At 38.5% G+C, this 15,832-nt stretch overlaps 1 protein-coding gene across 1 annotated transcript; it reads right to left on the bottom strand.

The window, feature by feature from the left end:
• Positions 1 to 13,466: 13,466 nt before the first annotated feature.
• Positions 13,467 to 15,270, bottom strand: Mccc2 (methylcrotonyl-CoA carboxylase subunit 2). The gene has a single exon (XM_028315522.1). It carries the CDS (start codon positions 15,194 to 15,196, stop codon positions 13,523 to 13,525), a length of 1,674 nt encoding a protein of 557 aa, XP_028171323.1. The 5' UTR covers positions 15,197 to 15,270; the 3' UTR covers positions 13,467 to 13,522.
• Between the last annotated feature and the right edge of the window lie 562 nt (positions 15,271 to 15,832).

Here is a 15,832-nt window from a genome sequence, read left to right on the forward strand (position 1 = left end):
CATAAGAGGGAAAGAAATTAAGTACTTTCTGACACTAAATCCTAAGGCTCTACAATGCTCTTAATCGGTAAAATATTTTTGTCGGCGTTTTTATGGAAGCTTTATTGAAACAAGGTTTTTTTTGAGCTATTATAGGTAGGTACAAATACCTAATGTACCTATCATAATTTATTCTTTTACGACCAACTATTTTTTATCCACAAGGAGGAAGCTCTTGATGGAAAGTAATTTAAGAACAATGAACGATAATGTTATTAAAGCATTTTTGATCAGATTCTCATTTGTCCCACTAAAAACCAAATGACTGAAAGTAACCATTGATATCCATCATGATTAAAAAGCTTTCCATGTTTCAAATCAACAAATAAAGTTATAATTAAAAAATCCATTAGTTCTTCCTCGACAGCATTTCAATCTTAACACTGGTAACTCTTATCTAGTTGTAATAGGGTTGATTTTGCAAGGAAAATGTCTAGTCTGAAAAGCTGTTGACTGTTCCAAACAGTAACAAGATGACCCGGTGACCTTGCTTCAGTCTCCCACGGCAAACACCGTAATGTTATTTAACAATAAACAATTTTGGCCCGGGAAAGGTATTGTTTGAGCCAAAGAACGTTCTCATGGAACGTTATTTTACAGCTGCCAAATTAAAAGCGAATCAGCAGTTTTCTCATGTTTAATTGCCGCTCCAATAACTACAGTTTAAAAAGAAAAGATGGATTTATGGGTCATATTTGGATGGCCAAGTCTAAACTACAAGAAATAACGAAATTGTGTGAGAAAATTCAGTCTATATGGCGCATTTCTTAATCAAAAATATTTATTTCTTACCAGCATTAAAAACAGTAAATGAAATCCATAAAAGTAGAAATTAAAATCCCCAATCTCCATAAACTTTCATCCTATATTTTTTTCGACCACATTATGTCCTTTTTCTCAGATCCAATCAATCAATCTTAAAGCCAAAATTCACTGTTTAGTGAACTTTAGTCCATTAAATTCAAAATCAGGCGTATAACAACGTCAAAAACAGATACCGACATTTTTGAAGCACAAAGTAAACAATATCAATTTCAATAAACTAATTTCGCAATCTTCATTTCGTACGAGTAGAACACACTGAAGTCTAGAAGCAAGCAAAATTATTTATCGTCACAAAACCGCAATCTAAATAGGTTTATGGCAAAAAGAAAGCAATAAACTCAAAAGTGGGTGTTGTGTATGTCCCATGCAAAGTTATTATGCCCGTCTTTAAGTTGGCAATGCGCTTGCGCATCGAATGAGGAAGTAGCGAACGAGCGTCGTAAATCACTGGGGGCCGATGACGGCACCGATCGAATTCTACCTCATTAATATGAAGATCACTGGCCGTGGCTCTACGTTATATTATGGCTAACGGATAAATATACAGGGTGTCCCAAAAAGTAGTGTCAAGCCGAAGCCCAGAGGTAGAACATCACTAGGTGTAGGCGTACCCGAATGAATGCCACAGTGACCAAAAAAGTGCCTAAGCACAGAAATTTAAAACAATCATAACTCGAAAACTATCAAATATCGCGGTACATACATGGGGGTGATTCGGATAGCACTAGTGATGCTCTACCTCTGGGCTTCAGCTTGACTCAACTTTTTGGGACACCCAGTATAATCGACTGCACCTGAGACTACACATTTTAATACAAAATATACTCGTAGCACCTATGATTACGTAGTTATACAAACCACACAACCTCTGTGCGTAGTACCTACGATGTCTACTACTGTGTTAGGCTGAGTTGCACTACCTTATTTTACGTGACTGTAACCATGGTGTTTTTGTATGGAGTTTGACAGACTTGACGTTTGTTCGAGTTAAAGTAAGACTGTGCAGAGTGTGCAGACCAGCTTTAAACCTGACATCGTCTCTATGTTTGCGTGTTGGAGTTAATTTCCTAAAATAAAACACTAATATTACTAAGCCAAATCTTTGTTTATTAATTCGGGGCACTTTTTCTAAACTTAATCATCTGCAATCAGTTTTGTTTCAAAGCTCTCTGTAAAAGCGCTACAACCGTTTGAAAAAACATTCTTCTTACCATAGTTATAAAAAACACACACACTACACTACTATTCAAATTAACTGAATAATGTAAAGAACCGATAGCATAACTCGTTTATTTCTTCCTTGAAACTCTATCGAGCATAATCAATTTAGTTTTTCATCCAGCGGACTCTATCGATTCGCGCATACAACCCTTCCAAGGCGTTAGACGAAGCGTCGCGCGCGCAGCCGTGGGAATGGCAGTAACCTGCGCCGCACCCACCGCGGTGCATTGTGTCGACTTGCAGTCATTCATCCTAGACTCATCACAGGTTCAAGAAAAACAGCTGTACTCACATTCTGTATGTAAAATGTAGGCTCATTAGACTCTTCATTTGTAACGTGGCACTTTACAATAATGTTGTTGTAGTTGTCGACGACCATAGTTAATATAGCCTCCGTACCGAAAGAGTTTTACAGAGACTTATGCCCGTTTTCACCATCAATCCCTAATTTTTAAGTGTCCCCTACGAAAACAAAATTCCTGTCATGTGTTACCATAGGGGTCACTTAAAAATTAGGGATTGATGGTGAAAACGGGCATTAGCCCACTTTTAGCTTGGTCCACGTTTCAAGTCGCTGGATTATAAATATTTTGTCTTCCGACAACTTGGGCCTTGTTGTCAGAATTCGCTTGAAGACTCGTCCGAAAAGCTGTGCTTAGTTTAAGCTAACACTGTGGTATCCTCATCATCATCAACAGCCCTTTACAGTCCACTACTGGACTATGAGCCTCCTCCACTACAGTGGAGGGTTTTGCCATAATCCCCACGCTTGGCAGGCGGGTTGGAGATCGCAGTTTAAAAGATTGATGTTTGTCAGAGAGCGCTGCTGCCCGTTCTCTGTTTGATGTGTAGTCCCTAAGTCGCCTCTTACGACACCCGCGGGTAGAGTAGGGGTTGGTGACAAATGTATTCTACTCTGCCGTCATCATACGGCGTGGTATCCTATTTTGAGGTAATAAAGACATTTATGCAACAAAAATGGAGTCTCATGTCCTGTAGTCTCTTGTACAGTCGCGGAATGAAAAGGTTCGTCACCTTAGTGTCGGTTTTCGCTTGCACTAGGTACTGTAAGAGTCAAACCTGCCAACATAACCGTGCAAGAAACAGTGCTGCTAACATTTAAATAAATATGACGTTTGCTAGCGAATAAGGTTTTGCTTGTTTATTTTTCTATCCCATCAGTGCAATGTTACAAAATTTTGTTTTTTTTATTTAATAGATAATGGCAGATTGAACCAACAAGAAGGTTGTAGTTTATCAATCATAATAATCTTCTTGACAAGTTAAATCGTCAAACAACTTTGATCTGAATAATTTTGAACTTTACTGACGAACAGTTAAAGATTATTTTCTCTAATTCGAGATTATTCTGTAACATAGTTTCAAAAGGTAATATGTGCTCGCGATTCGTTGAAGGAATCAATTTGAAAACTGACGAACCTTTTCATTCCGTGACTGTACATCAAACTCTACATTTTCAAAATTGAACCCATTACAATATAACGCTGCAGTCAGCTGTGACGTCATGCAAAAAGCTGTGGTTTAAATTAATAAATACATATATGATTTTGACTCTAGCTATAAAAAATCATATTTAAAACTTTACACAAAATATCAATAGCAAGCAAGCATTTTATCTGAGATTGTTTAAAAATATTTTTTTAATGTTACATAACTTTCAATTTGCTACTATTATTTGTAAATTTTATACGGGTTAAAAGTAAGCAGCTTCTTCAAATATTTTTTTACAATGAAAAAAATGGAAATAAGATATCTCACCGTTCAAGAAAACATGTTTTGTTTAAATAGGTATAATCAATATTGATTTTAAAACGGAATTCTTTATCAACCTACGGGTTATTGGATATACAGCGAACTTGCTAAGCTGCCGGCCGCACACTTGAAAATTAAAATTTTGATAAACACATTTGTGAAATTCTTTTACCAGCGACTTACAAGTCAAAGCTTTTGTGAACTTTTTAGTATCTGTCAAATTATTGCGATCGATGTGCGAATTCGATAGCATAGATTCATTCCCGTGGTTGCTTGAATTTGAATGTTTAGACCAATCATAAGATTTTTTTTTCTAAGTAAGTACCTACCCTACGTGTTAGTTGATTTTTAAGACGATGACCAACCACAAGTTTAATAAAATTCATCTGCCAATTCGAAGACTCCCGGACTAAAATAAATGCAAGTTATTAAGATTTTTGGACGATCAGTGTACCTACCATGAGTTTACGTTAGGTGTGCTCGCTAGCGAGTACGTCAAAAATCACTATGAAGATTTTGTTTCTTGAAAGTAGCCGCTAGGGGCGCTGCACAATATGTCATACAATTAATGTCATTTTTTTACGCAGTCGCTAGCGAGCACACCTAACGTAAACTCATGGTAGGCACACAGAGCAATTATTTAGCAATCGAGAAGATAATTTTTTTTCGACCATAGAAGTTCCTTTTTTTATGTTTTGTGAAATTCAATGGGCATTCCAAAAACAACTACGATTGAATGTGTGCGGCCACGTCGAAAGATAAGGCATTTTAGCGTGTGGGAAAACCGGTGGGCGTTATTAGGTAATTTACAACATAAAGTAGGCAGCCGTAATATAAAGTAGAGAAAGAGATTAAACACCTCTGCTAAACTGTCAAGTTATGCCGAACATATGGTCGAAACGGCGCGTTTTAGGAGCGATCTGTCATAAAATTGTGACTGTTTTAATATTAATGTAGAGCTCCTGGTCTTACTCGTATTTAGGCATTAACTACTTTTTGTTATTCTTATATCTTAATGTTCGAAAATATTCAAAGACAAAAATTACGCAATATGTATGGTCTACTTACCACAAAATTGGTGGGCAGTATGGGTCAACCCAAAAACTTATGATAACTTAATCTTCTTTTAATAATTGAACTTTACGAATGGGATGGATTTGGACACATTGTATTACTGGTTACCTTGCCTGATAAAAACGTATTTAGTGGCAAGTACAGTCAACAGCATAAAACTAAGTATGTAAACTTTTTTTGCAAAAATCAAGTACATCAAAAGTTCGTGACACCTAAAATAGCCAATAAGTCCTACACGTCTTTGTTACAATCGGAATAAGGTTGGGTCATCAACCTTTTTTCCACTTTGGGTGTCACGAACTATGTATTTGCCGGATTTTTTATAGACCTCTATAGTGAGACAGACCACCTTATAGAAACTCGGGTTAGTGATCAACCTCTATAAGAGAAAAAGGGATCGCGGTCCCTTGACTTCTCAGTTATCCAGGTTTGACTGTATTTGATGCTGACTGTAACATATTATTACAAATTATAAGATGTCACCTTCCATGTCGAAAAGATTTTTCGATTTCAAGGTATCCTAACTAAAGACAAAAGATCTGAAACGGGAGACCAGCTTCTTGAGATGCCCTTACAATCGGTCTATTCCACTTTGATCACCTGGCTTTGATGACCCAGGTGATCAAAGTCCACTTCCAGCGACAATTTGGTGGCCTTTGATCACCTACGGATACTATGCTCTGGGTGATCAAAGTGGACTCCAGTTAAATTATTTTTTTTAGTGTCCTTTGATCACCTATAAATAAATTATACCTCTGAATAGTCACATACAAGACCAAATTGTTTGTTGCGGTTTTTAGAAAATTAGGTGATCAAAGGACACTAAATTGTCGCTGGAAGTGGACTTTGATCACCTGGGTCATCAAAGCCAGTTGATCAAAGTAGAATAGACCTTACAGTCAAGTTAAGATAAATGCTGAGCGGGCCTACTAACGCAGTGGCCTAATTTTCTTTTTTTCTCTTCGTGTTGTGTTGTTATTGTTTATAAATTGTGCTCACTGTGTTCAATAAAGTCCATTCTGTTCTATTCCATTCTTCTATTCTTATAAAATAATGCCTACTTCCTAATCACAACGTCTATTTAGCCCCAGTGTCTTAGTGGTTGCAATAACCTAGCCGTCACGCTCGGTCGCGCCTTCCTACCGCATTACCGACCGGTACCATGTACCGGTAACAATACGAGCTTACCAGACCAGCGGAATAATAATAGCTGGGGAAGATTGCAGACTCGGTGGACGGAGGACCCGCTTATTAAAGATTAATAAACAGTCGCGATCATGATGGCAATGCCGTTAATGAAAACTTTGTTAAAACAGTAAAAGCTTTGATCTCGTATCTACGAGTATTTCAGTTCTTACACACAAGACACTTATGTGATATAGTAAAAGAAAGATTTTATTCAATACTGAATAGAACTTGTATGGCCGTTGATAGTATAAAATACCTATTGTATCTCCACTTGTCAGCAAAAGTTACTTTTCAAGGAAACTTGTAATAAAATGGAAATGTAGGCTCAATGTTTATGTATAAACTAGAGTTATTTACATATCAATAGAGCTCCTCACACTGGCAGGGCAAGTATGTATTATAGTTACGGCTTCTGTAGGCATTCTAAGAATTCTGACATAATAAATAAATACGTTTTAAAATACAAATACGTTATTTTTATCGTTATCACTGCTCTTAGGAGGCCACATCAATAATTTTGGAGAATATTTGAAACAGAAAATGGGAATGTGCTTTGTGTAAGAAGAGATTTATCATAATATCATTCAATGTAGTCGATAGGAGTTGTATGTCTTATATTAGGTACAATAACTCACGCCTGTATTCACAAACGATGCTTGCTTAAGTGAAGCAGAAAATCGAACGCACAGCATTGAATAGAGCTCTGTGATTGGTTCGTGTGTCACGCTGTGAGACCACATATAGTAATGTTTGTGAATAGGGGCGTCAGTCAATAAGTACTTACAGTCCTGTAGTTTTTGTGGCTCCACTGATCACGTCAGTCATTGTCCAGTTTCGCAGTATTCACCATGGAGCGAGGGCTACGTGTCTTTTAAACTGCTGTAAAACTGTGACTTCTGTTGAATAAAAACTGGAGTCAACACCTAGCTGATTATATTCAAGAGTGATCAAAGGACACTAGTGGTCACCGAGGTGATCAAAAGTGGAATAGAACTTATCACACTGATTAAAATTTCTTAGCGAATAGAGTCGCTTTTCAAACTATTTTTTTGAAATAAACAACTTGAAAAAATTGTACTGCCTAAGGCGGGACACATAATGTCACACAGGTAAAAAAAAAATCAATAGTAGACTTCGGTGTTAAACAGTTGTTCAACAACTGTTTAACTTTTTATTAGTAAGGCAGGAAGAGTTTTACTAATTACGTCATTTGAGTATGAACAGCAAGAATGGCCTTGAAATAGCCATAAAATTCCTATTGTGGCGATCTGGCGGACCCAAGGTCTTGTAACTTTTGGATATTCCCTAAAATGGCGACTACATAATCTGACAACACATTTGCTAAACGTTTCCGATTGTTAATTACTTTTAATTGCCCGCATGGATTTTGGCCCATTTTAGATAAAGCCAATTAATACTTTTAATACCTTCTTTGCTTGTTTTCTTGCCATTAAAACTACTAAGCCTTAAAGACTGATTTACATGCGTTAAGTAGATAACTAAATTTTAACTTCAAGTGATTAATTACGTGTAAACTCACAATTTAGAAGTTGCAAGTTAAAATATAGTTGTCAACTAAATTTAAAATCGCTTGAAATTAAGTTAAAATTTAGTAACCTACTTAACTACGTTATACGTGTAAATCAGCCATAAGTCATCTATGTGTATCTTATCATCCATCTCCTTCACTACTTGTAGCAGGTATGAAAAAGACGAATACAAGAACCCAAACTCGTAACTACTAAGAAACTACCGCCAATCGGAATCCATTTGATCAAACAGAAAAAGCTAGATATTGTTGTTAGATGTGGCACGTACAAGCACAATACCTCATGGGGAGGCCGCCAAGCAATCAACTTTTTAATTATTTTTAGGATTCCGTTACGTTTAGGAGAATCCACGATTTTCTTTGCTATAAGGGCAGACTAGTATATTTATAAAAATGGTTTAAAGTTGACTTTGCTGGAAAGGATAAGCCACTAATTGAAAATTCATCATCATCATCATCATCAGGTCACTTAGTCGCCGCTGCAGGAGCACACAACCCTCTCTAATTTACCAAAAGCAAATGAAGAAGCCGATGGGGCAGCAAGGTTCTGGAGTCGAGGCCACCACAGGTGAACCGACGACCTGATAAAGGTAGCAGGGAGGCGCTGGATGCAGGCCGCTACCAACCGTGCGATGTGGAAGTTATTGGGGGAGGCCTATGTTCAGCAGTGGACGTCCTGTGGCTGAAATGATGATGATGATGATGAAATGAAGAATTTGGCCTAAGTACACTATCGCCGCTTTGGCCAGACAGATTAGGGAGGCATGATGTTCGAATATTTATCTCTTTGCTTTTTCAGACATCCACGTAAAAAATAGAAAAACTGTGTAAATAAACAAAAATAGACACACCATAGTTTTTATTAACATGAGTTAACACACTTTTTTACATACGGAACCTTCATGCTCCAAGTTTAAACTTGGCCAACTTTTTTAATCACAAGAGCAATGATGTTGTGGAGCGTACAGCCTACCTCGTTCGTTGACTCGCCTCAGTATTGAGAGAAAGTTGTTAATTAACACCGGGTGATTGGCGATTGTGTAATATTCCAATGCATGGCTGTACAGGGAAATACCTTTGCTATGATAGTGACGTAACGAGACATATTTGGCGAATTCGGTGAAGTAATGACAACCGGTGTCCACTGACCGATGACGAAATCAATTAGGTATAAAGCTACGGGTACACTAGTGGACAAATGTGTGCAACTAGGTGTTCCAGCAACGTTCCCAAAGTGGCACGAACTGTCCCTCAATATTTCGTGAAACATTCTACGTGACCTGGGACATGTTAAATTTCGTATTGACGCCCTGACATCAATTCGTTATCACCGGTAATATCACGTACTTGACTTACTTGACTTAAGGTGCCCTAGATGGGGCAGAGGGCGTCCATAACAGTCCTCCATCGCGTTCGGTCTTAAGCTTCGCGTTTGATCTCGCTCCAAGTCTTGCCGATCTTCTTCGCCTCGTCTGCCACAGTGCGCCGCCAAGTTTGCTTGGGGCGACCACGTTTGCGTTATTATGTCACGTACTTAGTCAGCGACATAATCCGCAACATGTTGCTCTATTTGTCCCCCCAGTGTATTCTGGACTTAATATCTGCATGTTGACATGCTTTTCTCTACCTGTCTGACCAATACAGAGTTGCTATTACTACTTAGTTTCTTAGGTAATACGAGTATTTGAAGTGGGTATGTCTAATTAAAGAAACGGCTCTAGTTGTAAAACTCACATAAATATCAATCTAGAATGACCGCCATTATTGTTTCATATGAGAAGTTATAAAGACTAATGTTACATGCTGTTTGTGTTGGGCAAAATATTTTTCTAAACAAATATTTCTCGTGATTAATAGACTGGTTGTCTTGAGAATGTAACCCATACCTCAGAATAAATTCCATACATAGAAGTTTATTAAATATTCATGACAAATTATCATCAAGATTTCAGCAACATGACGCCCACTGCTGAACATAGGCCTCTACCAATGATTCCCATATTGCCCGGTTGGTAGCGGCCTGCATCTAATGCCTTCTTAATGCCTTCTTCTACATTCAGCTTTAAAAAAAGAAAATTTTAAAGCACCCAACTCAAAATGAACTGTTTCAACCAATTTAGACTTGGGTTGGCAATATTGGCACATCCCTACTTCCAGTGTAACTGATACTGTAGTGATACAGACGTAAACAGTGGAATTTAATAGCGCCAGGTTAAATGCATTACAAGGAAACTTCTGTTAAAATTATTAAAGTGGAATGCGCGTATGAGATCATATCATAATCAAGTATTACTTGGATTCTTGATTACTTACATCAGTTATATATTTTCGTTGTATATTAGCCCATATGTATAACTACATAAAGTCGTCCTGCTGTCTAGAATGTGCAATTGTCAATAAGTTTACTGGGGAAGGGAGATAGGCCATTTTTATGTAGGTTAACTTTAACTTTATGTCTTTATTTGGCATACCTATTAACAGAAGGATGGAGTATCATAGTCTGTGAAACCTCTGTGAATTTTCTTGCACGTATTTTATTTATGAACTAGGTAGATAAAAAAAAATGTTTATTTCTGTAAATCATTTACAATAAAGTTACCGGGGTCTCCCAGAAAGTAATCGTAAGATACTTGTGTTGGGAGTACCTCGCTCTTCCACCTTAGTTACAAATTAGATTTACGTGATAGATTTGCTAGTAGTAATAACATTGTTAAGTACACAAGGTTATAATTGAGGTAAGTGTTCATGGGTGTGATGTGTAAGATACAATCAGCTTATCAATATCTGACAACACAACCTTATTTCAATTCGTAACAAAGACGTGTTGCGAACTTATTGACTACTTTGGGTTGCACGAACTATTTAACGCTGACTTTAAATTTTAAAAAGAGTACGAAATAGATGATATTGAAAATACGGTCCTCCCAATATTGACTTCGCTAAAATGTCAATTTAAAGATTTCTTGATCATTTTCCCACTCACAAATCAACTGGCCTTTTAAGAAATTGGTCAGTCGATTAATATATTTTTAAACAAGAATATCTAATTAATCACGCCGTTCGACCTTTCGCCAATCACCTTCATGCCAAACAAAGATTGGAACTGACATTTTTCGTCGCCGAATATTGAATTAGCGACAAAAAGAACCTTGGGATAATACTTTCAAGTGGCATAATCAGAGTTATTTTTAAGCGGTCGCATTCAGGTATGTTTTCGATAGATAGTTTCAAGCAAGTATGTGGTCAACCCAAACAATAATACAAACCTGAATCTGTACCTACTTGACCATGAATTGCAATTTTACTTCGTTTTATTCCTTTTCAATATCAAGTATGAATCTACACAAAATAGTTAAAGATACGGATGTGTGTAAAATGTGAAATAGAGTATCACTATCTCAAATCTTTCTTCATTTTGAGAGAATCTAGTTTTCAACGCCACTTCATGTTATTCTGCGCCCACGCACGGTTACGTTACCTTACGCGCAGTTTACTGCTTTCCTATGCTCTACCCTTTACGCATACGGAACCACGTACCAAACACTACGCTATTACCATTGGACAAGGTTAACAAAGCTAATTTCTTCAACCTACCTCAACATAACGCCATGGTGAATTTCATACATTTTCATTTATCTTCCTTCCTGTCGTTTCAGCCGAATGACGTCCACAGCTGGACAAAGGCCTCCCCCAATGATTTCCACAATGGCCGGTTGGTGGCGGCCTGCATCCAGCACCTTCCCGCTACCTTATTCCTTTTAATCCTTTGTACTCTGTACTTTGTTCTGCCTTCTTGCTATGCTGGCTTTGATTTCGGTTTTGCTGCAAGCCAGTGTCAATACATTAAGTAGATAGTAAACTATAAAATAATACTCATAATCAAAAGCAGGCCATCGTAGATGCGCAATTAACTTCGTTAATAGACTGAGTGGTTTCTTACGAGGAATTCAGAAGAAAAACGCCCGTACGCTCGACCACCGTGGCGACTGGAAAGCGTGGCGATCTATTGTATGTGGACATGGCGTTATTTGTATCGTGCTAGGGGTGCGAAGATTAATTTATGGGGTTTCTGGGCCCCAGAACAAAAATTACGACAGAATCCTGCCTCACTTCTCGCGTGTAAGTGGAATGCACAAAGTTTATCATAACAGCAGCTACGATTCATCTTTATCTCTAACTCAGTCAAATTGATTCTATTTTCGTAGTCTTGAACTACTCACAGGAACTGAAGATATGTCAACGCTACCACTCCTATAAATTCTTTACAGAACTCCTGCGACCGCAATGCTCTGAAGAATAACTGAAGTAAAGTACGCTTAATGACTCTATTTAAACTCAAACATAGAGCTGGCCTATGAATAGTCAAAATATTGAAATTCAACCAATCAGAGATTATTAATCGATGCTGAGATCGAATGGAGACTTGAGCTACTTGTCTGAAGTGAGTAGTTGAATTAAATGGTATTCTAAACGTATTTATTTGTTGTTACCTGGCAACCCTATCTGTCACGCATATTTCTAGCCACTTGCATAGTTGATTGGATTAGGATAATTTATTTTCTTAATCATTACCCTTCTTATTATGCACATGCTTGCAAACGGTGTTCCGTAGCTTATCTTTGTCATGATATTGATGGAAATGGTATTAAAAGATTACTTATTATTCAACCCCTTCACAAATACATTTTGGTTGCAAAATAGTACTTGTTACAACTATTAAAGATGCTACTGTGTTTACCTTAATGTGCTGTGATGGTCGTCCGTACAAAGCTATGTATTTAACGTCATCATGCTTATCAATAACTCCTATGACACAATCTACCTGTATTTTATCATCAGCTTTGCTGGGGTGTGAGCCTTGACATCAGAACCTCTTTTTTCCATCGGATAAAAAGTAAATAAGTGATAATCTATTCTTAGTTGTAAACTTGAACTCAAGTTCGCGGGTCGCCGCAAGTAGTTTGCATTTTAATCAGTCATTTGTTCCTGTTATCGAGCTATTGTTTGTTTGAGTTCTTAAGATTATGTTCATATTGCAATAATAAGTAACTTTTTGTGGCTTATTGAATTCCAGGATAATAACCTAGTTTAAATATAAAACCAATTTAATTATGTTTAATTATACCTAGTTACTAATTGCCTAACTAACCAATAATGTTTTGTAATTTGTTGTAAACCTTATTAAATTTTTATCTTTGGTTTATTCGGACTGAAGCGACTCTTAATCTGTTATTCCAATCATTTATTTTCTGACCTCTAACCCATTTGAGAAGACTTTATTGCAAAATTTGCAAACTTGCTATAAAAAATTTAAAGCCAGTAATCACAAATACGTGCTAAGTAATTATTGTACAAATGCTTACATAATTACAATGTTTGATAAGGTACAGATTTATTTTTGATAGGATAGAGTATAAAACTAATCAGTATAATGCTTAGTAATATTACGATAGCGTTCTTAGATCAGTGCTGGTGGTACGCATACTATCATACAATGATAAGATAAAGTGCTTTTATCAGTTATCAAAATGAAATGAGATAACTTCTAACATTTTTAAGGCTATTAGAAATCTGAAAATTTAATTAGCTCTACAGTAAAAATGAAAAGAGAAGCAGAAATATCGCATTATTTATTTTGACTGGTGGGTGGTGTACCTATTTCTCGATCCTTTCTTTTCATGTGTTTTGTAATCTTGTCTAGGTAGGTCTTTCACAACGAACCGAGCTTGATTGATTGACAAAAATTAATCAAGTTCGGTGTAAGAGAACGATCTCCGTTTGAAAGAAGAAAGAGGTGAAGTTTTTATAAACATATAATAACAATAGAAAATTAGTCAATTCACTAACACTTCATCACATACGGAACACACCAAACTTGCTGTCTCTGAATGGAGCATTCAAAGCAGCCGATAAACTTAATCCAAGAACTTTTCTGGTATCCCTAGGAGCGATTATACCATCATCCCATAATCTGGCCGTACTGTAGTATGGGGAACCCTCTTTCTCGAACTGGGCTTCAAGAGGAGCTCTGACTTTTTTCTCATCCTCATCAGTCCACGTCTTCCCATCCCTCAAGGCTTTTTTTTTAGCCACCAAAGTGAGAACAGTAGCGGCCTGTGGTCCTCCCATCACAGATATCCTCGCGTTTGGCCACATGTACATAAAACTAGGTGAATAAGCACGACCACACATCCCGTAGTTCCCAGCACCAAAGCTGCCTCCAACAATGACTGTAATCTTAGGTCCCTTGAAACAACTCACAGCAGTCACCATCTTAGCACCGTTCTTGGCTATACCACCGGCCTCCGCCTCCCTTCCCACCATGAACCCAGTTATGTTCTGAAGGAATATCAACGGAATTTTCCTAGCAGCACACAATTGAATGAAATGAGTTCCCTTTAAAGCGGCTTCCGACTGCAACACGCCATTGTTTCCAATAATACCCACTGGCTGACCATAAAGCGATGCAAATCCACACACTAGGGTATCGCCGTACAGTTGCTTGAACTCATGAAACCTGCTGCCGTCGACCACTCTCGCTATAACCTCGCGCATGTCAAAAGGCCTTTGTATATTTGCTCCTACGATGCCATGTAAATCATCTATATCATGTAAGGGTTCATCAACTTTTGGGGAGTAAATTCTGGTTCTTTGTTCGTTATTCCAGTTCAAATTGGCAACGATGTTTCGTGCTAAATGCAACGCATGCTCATCATCTTGTGCATAATGATCTGTGACTCCAGACTGACGGCAATGTAGATCCGCCCCACCTAAATCTTCTGAGGACACTGACTCGCCTGTTGCGGCTTTGACTAGAGGCGGTCCTGCTAAGAAAATGGTGCCTTGATTTTTAATTATAATACTCTCGTCTGACATGCTAGGAATGTACGCTCCGCCCGCGGTACAAGAGCCCATGACGACTGAGATCTGCGGGATACCTTCCGCCGATAAATTAGCTTGGTTATAAAAGATCCGGCCGAAGTGTTCCCTATCGGGGAACACATCAGCTTGGTCCGGCAAGTGAGCGCCGCCGGAGTCCACAAGATAAATGCAAGGAAGCCGGCACTCTTGCGCAATCGCCTGTGCCCGCAAGTGTTTCTTCACCGTGACGGGAAAATAAGTTCCTCCTTTAACAGTTGCGTCATTTGCGACTATCATACAATCGCGACCTTGAACTTTGCCGATGGCGGTGACGATTCCGGCGCTCGGCACCTGTCCTTTGTAGAGATCCGTAGCGGCGAGCGTGCTCAGCTCTAAAACGTCTGTGCCCTCGTCGACCAACCGGTTAATCCTGTCTCTGACGATGAGTTTGCCCCTTGCGGTGTGCCTCTTGACCGCGTCTTCTGGCCCGCCTTTGATAGCGGCGGCGGTTTTCTGTTGGAGTTCATTGACGAGCTCATCCATTCGCGCCTTGTTGTCTTGGTAGTAGGGGTCGGCTCGGTTGGGCTCGCTGCCGACGACGGCGGCGTGGCTGTAGGGCCGGCATTGAGCCGCGAGCCGTGGAATGCCTCTAACTAGTTTGAGCATTATTGCGGTATAAATTACGAAGCGAAACACGACCGGTCGGCGACTCGCTGCCGCGCCACTGACGATAGCGTACCGTTATCTATACGATTATGTCGTACAAAAACAAATTCTTTGAGCGGGCTCGACCCTCGCATTGATAAAAACGGTCATTATGTATGAAATGATAATGTGGTATTGTGTCGATGATTTTATGCAATGTTTACAGTGTATCGTTGACTCAAGATTGTATGATGCTTTGCGTCATATTATGCACCAGATAAATGGCAGTGACTGCTATTGAACGTCTCAGTTTGGTTGGTGAGGTCACACATTGAATAGATATTCAATCATTGTAGCACGACATGACCCACATAAGTCGAAAAAAGATTCGTATTCGAGAATGCTTAAGTAGCGTGAAAATAATGTTACCTTGAATATTAAACGTAAAACTATCTGCAAGGAATACGTCTCTAAAGTAATTAAAAACCCATCTAATGTATCTCATTTTCTAGATGATAATTACAGCTAAACAAACAGAAGACAAATCTAATCGCTAGATCGCGGGGCCGCGCGGGCGCAGGGTGAACGACACAACTCAATCGTTTCACTTTCTTCGACCCGACCGCAAGGTGGCGGCACTTTCCTTCCTATGACGTG

This window comes from Ostrinia furnacalis, unplaced genomic scaffold, assembly GCF_004193835.3.
Source record: "Ostrinia furnacalis isolate ACB-3 unplaced genomic scaffold, ASM419383v2 OfSCF5130, whole genome shotgun sequence".
Lineage (NCBI taxonomy): Eukaryota > Metazoa > Arthropoda > Insecta > Lepidoptera > Crambidae > Ostrinia > Ostrinia furnacalis.